Source organism: Gastrolobium bilobum, unplaced genomic scaffold (assembly GCF_033153095.1).
Source record: "Gastrolobium bilobum isolate Gb01-03AN ecotype WA unplaced genomic scaffold, APGP_CSIRO_Gbil_v1 utg647, whole genome shotgun sequence".
Classification (NCBI taxonomy): Eukaryota; Viridiplantae; Streptophyta; class Magnoliopsida; order Fabales; family Fabaceae; genus Gastrolobium; species Gastrolobium bilobum.
The window spans coordinates 537963-555885 of NW_026899122.1; the positions used below are offsets into that span (position 1 = coordinate 537963).

Sequence of the window (17923 nt, forward strand, 5' to 3'; positions counted from 1 at the left end):
TGAATGTAGATGTTTACTTCTGGGACCCTAGACAGAACCCACTTATCGTCTTGGTGTTTGAATTATCGTTTCTTTTTACTCAATTTATGATGTTGATTTAAAATAAAAAAAATAAAAAATCACATCTATTGAGGACTGGTAGAACTGCATTGATTATGGATTTTATCTCCACTGATTTTTTTTGGTTCAACATAACAACTTTTTTTTATATATACATATTCAACATAACAACTTTATTTGCCTGACCCCTTTGTTTTGTTTTATACTTTTAGTTTCTAGAGTCCCCCATCCTAGCTTATTACCTTTAGGTTTTTTTTAAGAAATATTTTATGTATTGTTTATGTATATAAGAAGATTAGATGTTTCACTTGTTATGTAAGACTTGCAATTATACTATTCTCTTAACTGTTGTACTATTTGTATATTTGAATGCTTCACACACTGTTCAATATAAAATTTTGAAGTACTAAGCAATATAATGTGTTTTTTTTATTACACGTGATATTTAATATATATTTATTATTTAACCTCTTATTATTTGTTTTTTTATCTCACAGAACATATAATATTATCTAATTTTTTATTTAATGTTATATAATATTAAAATATATATACATAACTATCACTAATTTAATTATAATTCAACCATAAATAATCAAACTGATAAATAATAAATTAGCGCTTTAACAGGTTTAATGATCAGGTTGATTTTGAAAATAAAAGTTGGAGGTGATCCAATTCATGACACATGCCATTTAGTTTAATTTCAGAAAAAAAAAAATTGTTATTTTGTCCCCATCTACCCTGATATAAGTGTTTTAACTAAAGACTTTATTTTTCAGCAGCAGTGGCTGAGAGCAAATATTTGCCACTGAGATAAAAAAACAAAATTCACTAACTCTTTGCAGATGCAAAAATGATTTTCTCTTTAACTAAACATCTAGCAAATTCAAACATGGCTGATTTGTCACATCAAATCATTATTTTTTTATTAAATAAATAAATAAATCAATAATTTAATTTGAAACTTTTGTATTAAAACATGGGTTATATACTTCTTTTGTCACTGTAGATGGGAAAAAATATAGCAATACTTATTTTTATCAGGATACACGTTCGAATCATGATTTTTTTTGTTTTTTAAGCCATGATACTATCCCATATTTTAATATTAATAATTTGCTGCAACTTTTCTTATGGGGCGAAAAAAAAGAAACACAAACCCTTAAAACATTTTGTGCATTAAGAACTATGTACTACAGAATGGATGGTGCTTTGAAATCTTTTTTTGAATGCCAAAAAAAGAGGAAGAAATTTATTGACTCTTAGACAAGACCTCGGGCCCCCGACAGCGTACGCTAATTGGTCGGTTTTCCATCTACTCACACTCAATATACACACCGTGGCTACACAAACACAAAATATAGTATTTATATATTTTTATTATTCTTCTTAACGCAAAATATAATATGAACACTCAAATTGTAATATTTATATAAAATCTATAATTTTTTAAAAGAAATACTAAAGTAGACTCGTGTTTAAAAGCCTATTATTATTTTCTTTTTTAAATTAATTACACATATTTAATAAGAAATCTTAAATGTTCATTAATTACTATTATAAGAGTACTTGTTGATAAACCTTTATTTTAAAATAGACTTATGTTATTTATTCGAAAAGTATTAAATAATATATTTTAAAAATTATATAATACATATATATATATATAGAGAGAGAGAGAGAGAGAGAGATTTTAATCATTGATTTATAAATATAAACATTATTTTTGATTGATTTGAATATAACATGTCCTTTTCTATACAAATTTGTTAAAAGGAAAAAGCATTTGAGAAAAAAAAGGATACGACGGCCTTTAACAAATAAGTTTAATTGATATATACTGTCAATATAGAAAACTTTATATTGACATTTGTTAATATTTCAATATATCATTATTAATTTTATTTCGTTCTCTTATTAATTAAAAAAAGATAATAAATAATTATTTGTAGTTTAATTTATTTTACATTAACAATGCATACCAATTAAATTTCCGATAAATAAACAATTTTTTTTTCTAAACTTAGGTGTTAGGGGGGATTTTTATTCAATATTAATAATTCATATGGTATCAGAATTTATTAAAATGAAGGTAGTAAATAGTAATGTGTAGTGTAAAATTTGTTTGCATTAACGGTACAAATTAATTAAATTCTCAAACAAATAAACTGAAAAGCGGGGTTATTTTCTAAAATATATTATTTGGTAATTAACTATGAAAAAAAACTATGAAAAACTATGAAAAAATGAATATATTATTTATTTATTTATTTTGGTTTAATATTTCTCATGTTGTATAAGATAAATTTATCTCCTAAACACACATAAAAATGTATGAAATCCATGTGAGTTTGAGGAGAAGAGAGAAAAAAAAATCTGAATATCACACACTTTTATGTGTGTGTAGGAGAATATGAAAAATAATAAATCCCCTTTTTTTTCAAACATTGAATGAATAACTAAAATATCATTATTTTTATTCTAATGTAAAAATATTTTACTAAGAAACCTCATGTAGTTAAATTACCAACAGAATATATTTTTCAATAAAATAACCACTCTTTCTAGTATTGCATTGTATATATTTTATAAAAACATTGCAACAATGTAAGCAAATAATAAATTGCATCACACCAAAAAGTAAGGCGAGGATATTGATATTTGAAAATGTTTATTTACATTTTTTATTAATTATTTTAAAACTCTTTTAAATTAATTTTTTGTTTAAAACAATGAATCAGATGAAAATAATGTACAAAAAGTAGAAGTGCATGTAATTTTAATCAGATGAAAATAATGTACAAAAAGTAGAAGTGCATGTAATTTTCTCCTTTGGTAGAAGTTTATGTATTATCTACTTCAACTTCTCCACTGAAAAACAAAAATTATAGGAAAATAATTAGTTAGTATTAAAGGTGCTTAAGACTAGTCCTTTAAGCTAGGATTAAGGTCAAATTTAGAGTTACACTCGAATTGGCTAAGCTTAATGACAATTTTTTCAAAAAAAAATTGAAAATTAATAATAAATTATAAGAGTTATACCCTTGAATGAATACATTTTGAATAACATAATAAAATTTTGAATGAATAAATTTTGAATAACATAATATTTTGTTTCAAAATGCATATTAAAGAAATTATTTAATTTATATTTCTTATATTAAAATTGATTACTTACTTATACATAACAGTTAAATTTAGATTAGCTTAAATATTGAGTAGAGCTGTTCTAATTCAATAATGAGTTAAGTCATGATTAAAGTTAAATAAAATCAAACTCGAATAAGGTTAGAGGCATCTCTCGTAAACTTCGTAATTTCTACTTCGCAATGGTTACATAATTAATATTTGGTGAGAACCGTATAACTTGATGTAACCGTAGATTTTGACATAGTGTGACTACAGCAGAGAAAGCGACATGGCCTGACCTGGAAAATGAAATTGAAATTAAATTGAAATTGTAATTCAGCATTTGGATTTCGGAGTTCAAAGAAAAAAACCGCTGTCTCCTAAGCTACACTTCTCACTCTCTCAACCTTATATTCCTCGATTTGTTTCTCTCTTTTTCTTTTGTTTTTCTAAAAATTTATTTTTAAGAATTAAATTTTTTTTTTAAAAAAAGATAAAGCATCAGCGACAGCAGCACCTACTGCTACAGTTTGAATCTTTCGGATCTTGTTGGTCGGGCTCGGATCCTCCATCCCTCAGATCTCTCAACTCACAATGCTATTCAGCTTTTGATATCACAGGTAATTTCACTCACATGGCTTTCTGGGAACTCAACAAAATTTCATTTTTATTTTTATGGCTTGTGTTTCTCTTTTTCATTTTTTTTAATTTGAGTAAGATTGTAGTGTAGTGTAGTGTGTTGTTGTTGATTTGTATTCTGCCGCAAAATGGAGCTTTGTCCTCATTGGGATATTTCGTGGGTGAAAGTTTTGTACTTGGAAATGGGAGTGTGGGAATCGGAGCACTATGGAGCATGCTACTCTCGTTTGTTTCACTATCCCCTGATTTGATTTACTTCCCTATATTGATGATGTTAGTTCATAGCCGAGTTTTTTTTTTTTTTTCATTTGGTTGCTAAGACCTAAGAAAATGCTGCAGATGCATGTTGATTTAGAGCTTTTTAATCAGGTCTTTGACTCTATTATTTGAAGCCTAATAGTCTCTTACACTTATTTGCTACCTTTTTTTTATTGAAGGGAATTTTTTTTTTTTCCTTCTCAATTTGTCTTCATGCACTTGGCAACCAAGCGGAGATCAGAATCATCTTTTTTCTTTTTTTTGAGATATTTCAATTGATTCATCGATTTGGGACTAGTCCAATTCGGACGGGTCCCAGGATTAAAGCTTTAAACCCCTTCCAACGACCGTATTGGGGAAGATCGAACACATGTTCTCACCTATCCCTGCTCATTTCTCATTAGATGCATCTTTTAATCTAACTAGAGTGCTCTACATTATTGGTTTATGTCATATTTTATTGAAACCTATGAATTATGATTATTGCGTTATGTTGCTTTCAACTTTTTGACTGGTAAATAACTCATGACATCACATCACAGGTCTACTATTTTTCCTTCTCGCTCCTATATTTCTTTCTTCAAGTGGGTAAGTTGCCATTAGACTCTAATGCTGATGAATTTTATTTTCTGAATGATGATAATCAATCTCTTTTAGTTCTTTGGATAATAAAAGAAAAATTATGAAGATTGTTTAGATACTTTTCGAAATCATCACAGCTAACAGGGAAAAAGATGAATTTTTCATATAAAGGCCGCATGAATGGTAAAACTTGTTCTGTAACAACATAATTTGTATTCGTGAATGATCTCTAAGTTGCTGTTCATTGTTTCTTTGTAACTTGTAGCTTGGCGTGAATGATGGATCCAAGTAACCTTCCGCCTGTTGTTGGACTCGAAGCTGTCCACCAAAATGGTGTTCACGAAGAACCATCTGATTCTGGAAAGGATGGTGTTGTTTCAAATGATGTAGACCCCAGTGTTACTGGAATTACAGAAACTGCTCCAAATGGAAATTTTGAAAATTTCAACCAGTCGGATAGCACTGCAACTGATAACTTGTCTGTGGCAGAAATCAAGGAAGGATCAAATGACAACATAGATGACAACAATGTAACCATTTCTAAGGTGAAAGGATTTCTTTTTTTCTTGAATTGGTTCCATTAATTTATTTATATTTTTTGAATCTCTAATGTATTGTCCCAATTCTAGGAAGAGGAATTGAAAATCATAGATCAAACAGGGAAGTTAAGAGCACGAAAGGGTCTCATTAAGAATAAGAATGCAAAGGCCCCTACTCCCAGAGGTGTTCATGCAAGTTTGGTAAAAAGGAGCGAAGATGGAAAAGATGAAAAGACCTCATCTACTGTTTCAAATGGAACTTTTGCTTTAGACTCTCACCCAAGTCAGTCTATTAAAAACAGATCATTCAATGACAAGCAAACTCAATTGTCCAAGGTAAACTTTGTTGTTACCTTTGTTTGCTTACCAAATGTTTACACAGGTAATCAGGCATTCGGATAATTGTGGCTCCTTGATTTCTTCTTTTATCTTTTTGGTTTTGGGTAATAAAAAATTCAGTTTTGGCATTCCTGATAATTTTAATACCTTCTCTCAGCACCCTGGAAAGTCTAATGCAGCATCTTCTGAAGCACCAATGTATGTAATGCTTTGCATTTATTTCTGAATGTTTCATCATATCTTAGTTGAAGAAAGAATATGGTATATAGAATAAATCATCTTACTTTTTTGACTTGTGGACTGCAATTTATTGGATATAGGGAGAAAACTAGACCACAATTATTGAAGAAGGGGGTCCTTCATAATCTTCAAGGAGAAGCAGAATCATCTTCGTATCCTTTTTTTCTGATTGACATTGAGTGTTGTTTCTTCTTCCTTGTGAGTGGATATTGGGAATTAATGGGGATTTCTTTATATTTAGTAAGTTCATTATTGAGAGCGGTGCAGTGTATGATTATGGTTTATCCTTAAACCACATATAAGTCCTACTGCAGAAGATGCCAAACCTCCTAGGCTGGGGACACTTCCAAATTATGGGTTCAGTTTCAAGTGTGGTGAGCGAGCTCACAGAAGAAGAGAGGTAACTTATTATTACTTGCTTCCACCTTTTGTGTTACCATGAGGTATCTTTTGAATAAGCTTTTTTAAAAAAAAAAAAATTGATATTTTGGTGGCCAGTTCTACTCTAAGCTTGAGGAAAAGATTCATGCAAAGGAAGTGGAAGAGAGTAACCTGCAAGCAAAAACCAAGGTGATATATTTGTTATCTAGGGTGTATTGTAACTTGCAGATATCGCCTTTTAATCACATCAACCTTTCACTTCTTTTATAGGAGACGCAAGAAGCTGAGATTAAGATGCTTAGGAAGACTCTAGCATTTAAAGCAACTCCAATGCCAAGCTTCTACCAGGAGCCTCCTCCTCCTAGGGTGGAGTTAAAGAAGGTAAGTTTGTGTGTGTGTGCACGCCTGTCTGTCTGGTTGCATGCAAGCCCAGTGTGTGTTCTCTGCCTAATTATTTTTGGGATTTTTTTTATGTCATGTATGTTTATGTTGCTATGTGAATCACAAGTGCATAGATGTGCACACACCCACATATTTAGTGTGGCTTCAGATTGTCAGAGCAGACAACGATTTTCTGAATTCATTTGGAAAGAGCAATCTCTGCTGATTGAAGCTTTCTTCTCACTGTTCCTACATCACTCCATCAATTATTGTCTGTCTAATTAATTGTCTGGCTTGTTCTTAAGTACCCTGTGATTAAGAATGATTTGTATCCACTAAATATATAAAAATTAACTTACATTGACAGCTATTAATTAATCTCCTAGGTGTGGTCTTTCCAGCTAATGCATAAATTGTTTAGTTGTGCGACCAAAAAGTTTAGCGCTGGATATAAGAATGGACAAAAAAAATTATTGTGGAGATTGAGTATGTAATTATGACATTGGTAGTAAAAGTTGTATTTTTCGAGGTTGTTGGACCAGCCGACCTGTATTAGTAGGGAGGTGAGATAAGAGATAATTCTATTATATTATAAAGCTCAAAATACTACATATATTGATGTTCATTAATTATGAATTCAATTTCAATTGATGAATCGGATGGTTAATTTCGCAAAATTAGTTACCTGCTTTCGTTGAGATCCATGAGGAACCTTTAAATTTGGTGACTCATACACATCTTGTGGTTTTTAAAATTTAGGTGGTTTAGTTAACTTTAGAAACACAGTCTACAAGATTTTTAGGTTGTATCTAATTGCAAAGATTTTATAGTTCTTAGTTTTGTTGTTCTAGATGGCTTTTCACTTACTTTTGGCGAATTGAAGTCTTGTTTGCTCTGCTATTTGAACCTGTCATTTTTGCACATAATTTTCCTTGATCTTGTTTTGACTTAGCAAGTTTGGTCTTTGCCATCGGAAATTTAAATTCTTGAGCCTTTGGACTTACTAATGTAGATACCAACTACAAGAGCAAAATCTCCCAAGCTTGGTCGTAGGAAGAGTTCAACATATTCAGGGTCAGAAGGAAACACTAGCAACAGTGCTCGGCAAGGTCGTTTAAGTCTGGATGAGAAAGTGTCTCAGAGTAACCCCACTAAAGGAATAACTCCTGGTCATCAAAAGAAGCCACAACGAAGATCCCTTCCTCCTCGACTGGCTTCTGAAAAGATCAGTGCATCCAACTCAGCAACTGCACTGACTTCATCTAAGGAAGTGAATGATGAAAAAACCTCCTTATCTTTTGTAACAACAGAAGTTACCACTTTGTCCAATGCAACTGGGGAAGAGAAAGTTGAGATGGCTGCGGCGAGTGAAGAGAACAATGCCTTGTCTAGTGAGATGAGTGAAGCAGACTCTCATGTGAATAATGGTGATATAATCGTTGAAGAGAAACCACAGCTCGCCTTGGTACAAGAACCCATTGCGGCAGAGCATTAAGCAAACAGCAGGAGCAGAACCAAATATTAACTCTATCAGAGCAATTGTTTCATCTCGTGAATATTAAAGAAGCATTTGACTGAAATTATTTAACAATGAAGGCTTGAAGATTTGCATTGTGGTTTGTGATGTCATTTTGTCCAAGCAGCATTGTTTCTTTTGTGTTTATTCCCAAAGCTTCCTGGTTTTGTCCTTATGATTCAATATCCTCCTTGCAGCAACGTATGTAACTATTTCCCAGGTTATTCTAGTTGATGTTTTTTTAGTATGCAACTTTTGTCTGTTCAGTTGATATTTTAGCGAAAATTTTGAGAATGTTTGCCATCAGTGGTTCAATTACATTTTGTTCATGCATTGCTCTGTTAAACAATTGGTATAAACAAGCTGTTTGTGTTGTGGATACCCTTCTGATGAGTCAGATGTTTGTTTACAGCTTTGCTTTGTTATGCATCGAATTATATTGTCACTATCTCAGCTTGTGAAGATAATGAGAATTTATTTTAAAATTTGCTCCATTCTCTAAATTGCTCGTTCTTTCAGTCTGAACTCCTGCAATGTGGAGGTTGCTTCTCTTTCTTTCAGACAAGCAGGTGCACACACCAACCATTATGCCAAAAATGGTAGAGGGATTTTTTTTTTAAATTCCCGGTAAATTGATATTGAGAATTCTATATTTGGTATAAGGATTGTAAAATTTTTTCTGAGAAAATCAGATTCCCAAGAAAAAAAAATTGTGAAGCAAAATGCTATCCAAGAATACCTACCACCTGGGAGGTGGTATTGTTGGATTCTCATTGCATGAAAAAATTTCACACGAATAAAATGACAAAATTAACCCTCTTGACATGTCCTCTTCAACTCTTCAAAACATATTGTTATTATCGTCTCTCCCCCTCGTTCCACCAATAAAAAACCCTCCTCCTCCAAGTTCATTGTAACCACCACCATGCCTCCAAACCCCTCTCCTTCACCTTCGATACCCACCAACATCACAAACCCATCACCATCGTCCAACTACCTCCAACAATCAACCCTCCCCTATTCGCACCCAAAACCCTCTTCTCCACATAGTCACCCATTTCCCTTCGAACCACCATCACCAACCTTCACCACAACCGGTTCCCTTCACACACATCCGTTCCACATTGCACCGTGCATTTATATTTTTATTCTCTTTTGGTGACAAATTTTCTGCATACTTTTTAGCATGGGAAAGGACAAACCTAGGTAGAAAATCGTGTTTGAAAAGTGGGGTTATTTTTGTAAAACACCTCATATTTCCAGTAACAATAATCAGTAATCTTGAGCCAATATTCCCGGTAATATTTTGGCCTACCAAAAAACTTTTTGGTCATATTGACCGAAAAATTCACATTCCCAGAAAATTTACTTTCTTAGCATATTCCTGGTAATCGTGATTCTTAGACATAAAAAAATTTCTCTTTAACCAAACGTCCTCTAAAGGTTTTGTTCAAATTAATTTCTTTAAAAATGTATTTGTTTGCAAGTTGACAACATGGGTAAGGAGAACTTGTTATCAAGTTAAGAACTCTATGAATTTATGGGATTAGTGTTTCTCATGTTATAGGAGATAATTTTATCTTCTACATGTATATAAAAGTGTGTGATGTTCATTTTTTTTTTTCTTTTTACATAGATCCCATATATTTTCATGTATGTAAAAGATAGAAAAAATTCTTAGAACATAAGAAACACTAGTACCTATTATATAAGCACTTAATAATTTATTCAACAACTCGATTGATGAACATTAGTGGGAAATCTGTAGTGGTTATGAAGGATATCCAATGAAGCGAAAGATTCTCTTTTCGTCGATGCTTTTCTGCTGTTTCTGCTATCAAGGCACTCTCTGTCAAGAGATTTATACGAGATTTTTTATTTTGTTTTATTTTATTTTGGCCTTGAAGGAATATAAACAGAATTGATTCTGATGTCAGAGGAAAGAAAAGAATGACAGCTTCTTTTTCGTTTATTTATTCTTGCATATGGTTGTGTAAATGGGACCTTCTGATGGATGTGTAATGGGTTTGGTCTTAATGATAAGAGTTTGATGTTTCTGTTTAGTAACTGGATCTCATTATAAAGAAAAGAGAGAAAATAAATTAGTAGGATTCACTTACTTTTATGTAAATGTGACTGACAAATTTTTTCTTCAGCAAAAATAGAAACATTTCCCCTAATAATAAAAGCACCAGCATCAACTCAAATGAAGATAGAGTTAGATACCTGCATTGCATTTCTGACAAGGAATTAGCATTGTTTAAACATGTGGTGGTAAGGGAACTGAGTAAGTTGAAAGGAGAGAGCCTCGGTTCTATCCTAACATGTTATATTTAGGAGGAATTTAAATATTTTTATCCCTAACCCGTCTTGCATTTTAGATTAGTCTCATAGCCGACTCAAAAAGTCAAAACTTGTAAAAATATCAGGGAGGCCAACTAGCCTCGAAAAAGATAATTAGGATTGAGCTAACTTAAAAAAATACGGGAACGGATCCTCTCATGTGAACAAAAAACATGATATGGTCACGTGGAAGATCACAACCATACAAAAGTAAATCAACGGTTATGATTTTGTAACTACCTATTTTAACATTTTTTCTCTCTCCTCATTTATTACCATTGATCCACCTTTGTATGGTTATGATTCCTCACATGATATGATCAGGTGAATATTCACGTGAGAGGATCGAGATCCAAAAAATACATTGTTTAAACACTGAACAGTCATATGCATTCCGGTCCACAGGCACCCTTCTAACCCGAAGTTGTTAAAACTGCACATCAAAGCCAATTAAGCTACTCATGCGATTGATTACTTCATATCTCTTTGATAATAAAAAGCAGGCTAAGTATATATGGGACTCTCACTATTGTGGGATCTGACTGAAGGTAAGATGTATGCAAAAAAAAATTTCCCCCTTCTAAAATAGAGGTGAAAAGAAACACTCAGTCTATGTCACAAGAGTCCTGACTTGAAAAAATGTGAATAATGTACAAAGTTGAAATTCTAAACCACTTCATCATATATATTTTGCTACCATGCTGTGAACCAATTCTATGAATAGTTTAAGCTATTAGGTGAATGTGTTAAATAACTTTATTTTAAATCATTTCTAACATATCAAACCCATATTCTCAAATTATTACGTGCTTTGAGAGTAATATCTTCATTTTACTAAATAACATGTAGTCAATATAATTAAATTTTATTTAAATTTAAAATAAAATTTAGATCGAATTTCAATTTTTGAGAGTACTTTGATTATTGATACTTTGATAGTGCATTTAGAATCTTCCCACTCTAGGACATGATTCTAATACTTGGTTTGAGCCATAGCTACTTCCCAAATGGTGAGTCCATCCCTGTGGCATTATCCAACGTTCAGAGGGATTGAGTGAACAAGTAGTTTTATTATTAGGCTACAAACGGCAGTGACTAATTGCTTGTTCAATCTATCATTTATGCATTAAATTAAAATCTATTTTCTTGAGAATATTTAAATTCTTTAGTTTATTCCCTCTTAAAAAATATACAAGTCATTCTAAACATCTCTTTTTAATTTTTAGATTTGATTTTATTAAAATTGATTATGCATATCCTTCTTTAAAATTTTAATTTTTTCTTTCTTTTATACTTTTTAGATTCTACTTGAATCAATTATGTATATCTGTTTTATGATTTTAAATTTTCTCCACTTAATTTTTTCTTTGGATTTATCTTTTAATTTTGCCTGAATTTAAAAATGGAGAATATGTTTCTCATTTGTCTCACACAACATGCAAATTAAGTTAATGAGATCCACTAAGGAGATGAAAAACAAAAATAAAAAATAGGTTTCATCCACTTTTGTGTGTACGAGACAATCACAAAATTATCTCACGCAAAAACACTTGTACATGTTTTATCATGATAAACTCTTCGTAGACTTCACTAAACAATTTATTATTAGACATAAGTTGTGGTGCAGCGAATTGCACGAAAATCTGTAATGAGTTTATTAAAAGTTATATAGGTATATTCTGTAATGAGTTTATGAAGATTGCACAACTATCATTTCTTTCATAACAAATTTATAATCACACTAGAAATAGGAATATGCTTGCTGATTGATAATGTAATAGATTATTTGCTCCTGATACGCACGATCATACCCACCGAATTCCACGCAAATTTCCTAGTGGGTCTGTCTGTCTCAGAAGAGCCGTAAGATATGCTACAAAATTAGAAGGAAACTTCGTTTGATTAATCACGTGGAGACTTTGCATACAAGGTCAATATTTAAAGTTTTAAACGGTGTAACCACATGTCTTGCCACAAAATGGACGGAATTCGAACCCAATTAACCCGCGCCCCTCATCAAAAATCATATGGAGACTATACAAATGATGCATCAATAATTGCTTTATGCATGTGAAGTACATGTGTCATTGCAGAGTCCCTAGCACTATTGTCTACAAAGTACCGAACCTAAGCAATTGATGCAAAATTTTACAAAGGAAGTCGTGTCCAGCTACAGCAGAATTCACTTCGTTGTCTGTTCTCACTATCAAGTACAGCAGTCATCCATCAATATTTCGAAAAATAAATACATAATTTTTGGAATGAGAATACACATTTTTATTCATTACTTTTCATAAAATAACATAACAATACAAAGGGCATATATCAGTAGCATTACATAACATTGAAGTTACAATGACAAGTTCAAAGAGAAAAAAAAAAAATGACGCCTGAAAAACTAGGGGCTTGGTAGTAAAAAAACAACCCTTCCCAAAGGGAAAAGATTGTCATGGCAGACATGTATAACTTGCTGCCATGGCCAAAACCCCTGAAGACAAAGGCATCATTCATAACTCTGAACTGCCAATAGCAACCCGGAATAGCAAACTGGAACTTCAACATGCCCCTTGACTAAAACTGAGACTCAAACATCACGTATAGAACAAGAGTTAAAATACGTGGAAAATTAGGTAAAAACCATTGGGAAAGACAGCTGTAAAGAAACGGGGACAAGGACCCACATGGTGGCAAAACCGATACAAAGCAGAGAGCTATGAACATCAGGTGCCAAACATAAGATAAAAGATACCTAACTCCAGAACCCGGTAACTATGTTCTCAGAGATAAACAGCCATTTTAAAAGTGGCATCACATCAATGGGATGCCAAAAAACTTCCAACAGATTTCCAATTCAAGGAAACCTGCAAAAATAAAGATTAAACGACTGTATGCTCTGGAAAAAGAGAACCGAGTACTAGATGACCAAGACCCATAGTTAATGGACCCAAAAACACTACTGCGCAACAACTAATTATATAAGAAGAGGGTGCCCTAATTTGCAGTGTGGTTAAGGCTTCCTGCTCAGGAGAGAACGTCACACATCCAGAGATGTTGCTCAAGCATGTCAACTGAGTTGCTGCTGATTGCATTACAGTGCAGGATATTTAATCCCACAAGGGCCAGTCCCAATTTTCTCAAAGCTGGCATGCTCTTGTCTGAAACCAATGTGCAACCTGCTAAAGCAAGTATCTCCAAATTAAGCTGCTTCCCACGTGCAAGGGCTGCAATCCCAGCATCAGTGATTGCAGACTTGGAAATATCAAGATCATAGATAAATGGGAAATTGCCTGCAATTGCCATCAAGCTAGCATCGCTGATTTTTTTACAACCATAAAGGTTTAGCACCTCAAGTGTACACCCATGCAACTTGGCCATGGACAAAACTACTTTGTCTGTCAGATTTATGCAACCACTTAGATTAAGTTTAACCAGACCAGCCTCAGAGCTGTTAAGCAGGGCAAGGAACCCAGCATCAGTAATTCCCTCAAGCTGACTCAACTCAACATGCTGAAGCCGAGGACACAGCTTTCCGAGTACAGCAAGGGTAGCATTACCAAATCCAGGGCAGTCACGGATTGATAATGACCGAATCGATTCACAAGGAGATACTACTGGCAATTCCAAATTCAGTTCCGTGATCCCATAGCAGCTTACCAGTGTGAGATCCTTCAATTTAGCACCACAGTTAAAAAGGACACCAAAAAACCCAAATTGGGTAATTCTGTGGCACTTTTCCAATTGTAGGCTCTCAATTGATGGAGCAGCTATTGTAAATGATGACAACCCGTTATCTGACAGAAATGCACACTTATGAAGGTGGAAGCTTTTCACATTCGGACAACCCTTGGCTATAGCTTCAAGCCCAATATCTGTTACTCCTCGGCAGGATCCAATTGTAAGTGACGTTAGTTTCTGTAGTCCACGACCATTACCCATAACCCAGAATCCCTTCTCAGTGACATTTGGGAGGCAATTTAGGACAAGATCAGTAACTGCAAAGCCATAATGTCCAATAACTGCTAGAGAGAGATCAGAAACAATCAGCGATTCAAGCTTCACTTTTGTCATAACAAAAGAAGTTGAAGATAACAGGCCAGCAATGCCCTGATCACCAACTCCAGAGCAATCCTTGATTGATATAGACCTTAGATTGGGACAACACTTCCCAATAGCTTGTAGACCTTCATTACCCAAATTAGGGCATGACTCTACTGATAACTCAGTAAGATTTGGGCAGTTATGTGCAATTGCAACTAAAGCCTTGTCAGAAACTGCTGGACAATTGCAAAGGTCAAGCTTCTCTAACTGGTGACACCCACTAGCAATCTCAATCAGGCCTTCATCACCAATGGTAGCAACATCAAATACAGAGAAAGCCTTTAGAGAAGGGCATCCACGACCAATTGCCTTGAGACCAACATTAGTCACCCCACGATCTGAATTGCTTCCACGAATTGAAAGCTTTCCCAATCCTCCTCGAGACGCTGTCCCAACAGCAATAGCAGCAAGTCTAACATCTGTTGCCTTCTTTCCCTCCAAGCTACGGTAGAGGTATCCTTCATCTCCAAATCCCTGATCATCAACCTCCTTTTCATTTCCGGTAGTGTCGTTGCTGCAGATTTCATCCTTACGAATATTGCTTAGGAGCATAAGCCAGCGCTTGGATACAGAAGCACATGCACTCTTATCTTGGCCTGGAGGCAACCTTCTAAGGATCTCGAACAGGCATTCATCTGGCAAAGTTTCAATAGATGTCTTCTGCTTCTGCTCAAACCATTCTCCATTGAAATCAAATGGAAGACTGAAGCGAGACCTCTTCCTAAGAGGAAAGTAAACATCAACTTGATGGCCAAGAGACAAGAAGAGACTCGCTTCCTTGGGGTTAGGGTATATTGACCCCCCAGGGCAAAAATCATCATTTCCTGAGAAAACAAACATATCCAAGGTCACAAAAGAAAAAATTATGCATCTAAAATTTAGAGAAACATATAAATTCTACCAGTAAATAGAAGTATAGAACCATAGGAATTATATATTCTATGAATGAAAGACTTGACCAAACAATAGAAACCAGGTATGTTTAAGAAATCCGATGAATCCTCCAAAGGCAACAGCAGACTCAAGTCAACTCTCAACAGAATTACTGATCTTACATGCGTACAAAATTAATTACTGAAAACAAAACAAAATTTCCACTAAAGATAAATTACTACTACCAAAAACAAAAAATTTGGCCCTAAAAACAAATTCTTAAAATCTCACTATCTCATCAGAAAATTAGACCCTCAGCCTGTTCATATTTCTCATCAGATCTAAAAAGAAAAATAAAAAGGAATTCATCACACAAAACCCAAATAATAATCTTCACCAAACCAAACGAAAAAACAACAGTAGAAAACCAGCATATGAGAATCAAGACTTAAATTCCACATCTACCGCAACCTCGAGATAACAGTAACAATCACTCATCAAACTAACAGAATCATAAACATAACAACTAGTTTCGTGAATCGGATCAAACAAGTGATCAAACCAAAAGCTTACCGGTAAAGCCGAAGACTTTAGACATGGGTACAGCTCAAAAAACCCCGGGAGGTCAAATCTGCGCTGTTCTCCACGAAAGAACCCTCGAAAGAGAGCAAAAAAGAAAGCGAAGAAGAAGGAGAAGGTGACTATAGCGGCAACAAACAACTCTTGGAAACAAAAATGCATGAGAGATAGCAGAGCTAGAAGATGATGGAAACCCTATGAGATAGGGCAAAAAAAAGAAAAGGGGTAACAGAGAAAGTGGTGAAAAGAAAAGAAAAAAAATTGAGGTTTGAGTTTGTCAAAAGGGAAGGTTTTTATTGCAAGTGGAAACATATTCGGGTACATGACAATACACTGAATCGGTTCAAGTGCACTGTATCTGAACATACAAAGTGGGGTTTCTTTGTATTATTCTCCCACCAAATCAAATACCAGAAACCAGTTTCTGGTTTTTTATTTGTTTTTTATTTTTTATTTTATATTTTTTGCCCTTTTTCTGCTTTTTTTTTCCTTTTATATTGTTTTTTTTTTATTTTAATTCCTTCTTTGGTAGCTGAGATAGGGTATTTGGGTTCAATGGAACTTCACAAACAGGGAATCTGCTATTATTTTGGAAAAGTATCACAATTTACCCAATCAGTGTGAAGATCTTCTCTAAAATTGAACATATATATAATTTCCTTCTTTTTTCAGCAAAATAATAGTATATTAATATCTTTTTGAATGTAATAGAGATTAAGTTTGTGCCCTGTTTGGTAAGGTGTTTTTAATAGGAATTTTATTTTATCAAATTTAAAAACTTTCAAAACATTGTGATAATTATTATTTGTATGGAATCCCAGCAATTTAAAGAATGTTATATTTATTATCAATAATGATAATTTGGTTATGAAATTTTCTTCAAAAAATTAAAATATTTGATATCATTTAAGCTTGAATGACAGTGTTGTTTGTGAAACATTGTGACTTTTTTCGACAATTAATCAAAGGTTCCATTTTTTTTATGCTGCTGCAAAAAGTTGTTTCTACAAACCCATTATAACTATGTATTACGGATAATATATAGTTATAATAGTAAAATTACTTTTTCTTTCACCGTCATGTCATCCGAAAACATTTTTTATTTTTATTTTTTTTTGTAGACAAAAGGCTCAAAGCCAGAACAAAAAAACAAATGAAAACTAACTAGGACTATGAACAAGACGAACTCTCCCAACTGATGCAAGATCAGCCAGGTATAAAAGATGAATTCCACCCGGCGGTTCCTCAAAAAATAGTCGATCCACTTGATCTGTGTGATCCAGTAGATAATTAGCCATCCAATCTGCACTTGTGTTTCCTTCTCTGTAAGTATGATAGAAGGAAACCTCCCAATCTCTGTCAATCCATGTTCGTATACGAGATAACAAACGCATCTCATGAACTGTTGCACCTCCCTTGGTGAGCCCAGTGATTGCCTCTAAGGAATCACTTTCAACAATAACTCTTATGTAGCCTGCATTCCATGCCTCCTTCAAACCATGCCAAATACCCCAAAGTTCAGTTCTAAAGGTTGTGCACTTTCCCAACCTTATAGCATAACCTCTTAACCATTGACCTTGAGAATCTCTTAACACACCACCACAAGCAGTTAGACCAGAATTTCCTCTCGCTGCTCCATCTGTATTAATCTTCACATAACCCTCTTCTGGAAATTGCCAATTAATATTTATGTGACTTAACTTATTTCTAGAATGCATTTGCTGAGTTTCCTGATAAGCACCCTCAACATCCCATACTTACCTTTTAATAATCTGACCTTTCTTCTCAAAAGATGGGGTCTTTTCTCCCTGATTCACCATATTCCTCCAATACCAAATTTTTCAACAATTTGCTAGGAATGTAGTAAACCAGCTCACTTGATTATCCCACATAGATGTATCACACACGTTACTCTTAAGCCATTGTTTCACTTCCTGAGCAAAAAAACTATCATAAAAACGAG

At 33.6% G+C, this 17923-nt stretch overlaps 2 protein-coding genes across 5 annotated transcripts; one reads left to right on the plus strand and one right to left on the minus strand.

Annotated features, from left to right (window-relative positions):
• The first annotated feature begins 3603 nt into the window (after positions 1-3603).
• On the plus strand, positions 3604-8439 carry LOC133287431 (protein WVD2-like 5). 4 transcript variants are annotated; one of them, XM_061485045.1, is made up of 10 exons: positions 3604-3812; positions 4632-4677; positions 4937-5216; positions 5301-5546; positions 5707-5747; positions 5870-5941; positions 6093-6189; positions 6288-6359; positions 6441-6551; positions 7564-8439. In XM_061485045.1, exons 3-10 carry the CDS (start codon positions 4947-4949, stop codon positions 8044-8046), a joined length of 1392 nt encoding a protein of 463 aa, XP_061341029.1. In that variant the 5' UTR covers positions 3604-3812; positions 4632-4677; positions 4937-4946; the 3' UTR covers positions 8047-8439. The 4 variants fall into 4 exon arrangements, with proteins under 4 accessions (XP_061341029.1, XP_061341033.1, XP_061341031.1 ...); XM_061485047.1 differs by lacking the exon at positions 3604-3812 and adding an exon at positions 4093-4104; XM_061485049.1 differs by lacking the exon at positions 4632-4677.
• A 4134-nt stretch (positions 8440-12573) lies between these two features.
• LOC133287398 (EIN3-binding F-box protein 1-like) lies at positions 12574-16256 on the minus strand. Its single transcript, XM_061485000.1, has 2 exons — positions 15955-16256; positions 12574-15332 (listed from the first exon to the last, which is right to left on the minus strand). The coding sequence occupies exons 1-2, from the start codon at positions 15977-15979 to the stop codon at positions 13432-13434; spliced, it is 1926 nt and encodes a 641-aa protein (XP_061340984.1). The 5' UTR covers positions 15980-16256; the 3' UTR covers positions 12574-13431.
• Positions 16257-17923: the final 1667 nt, after the last annotated feature.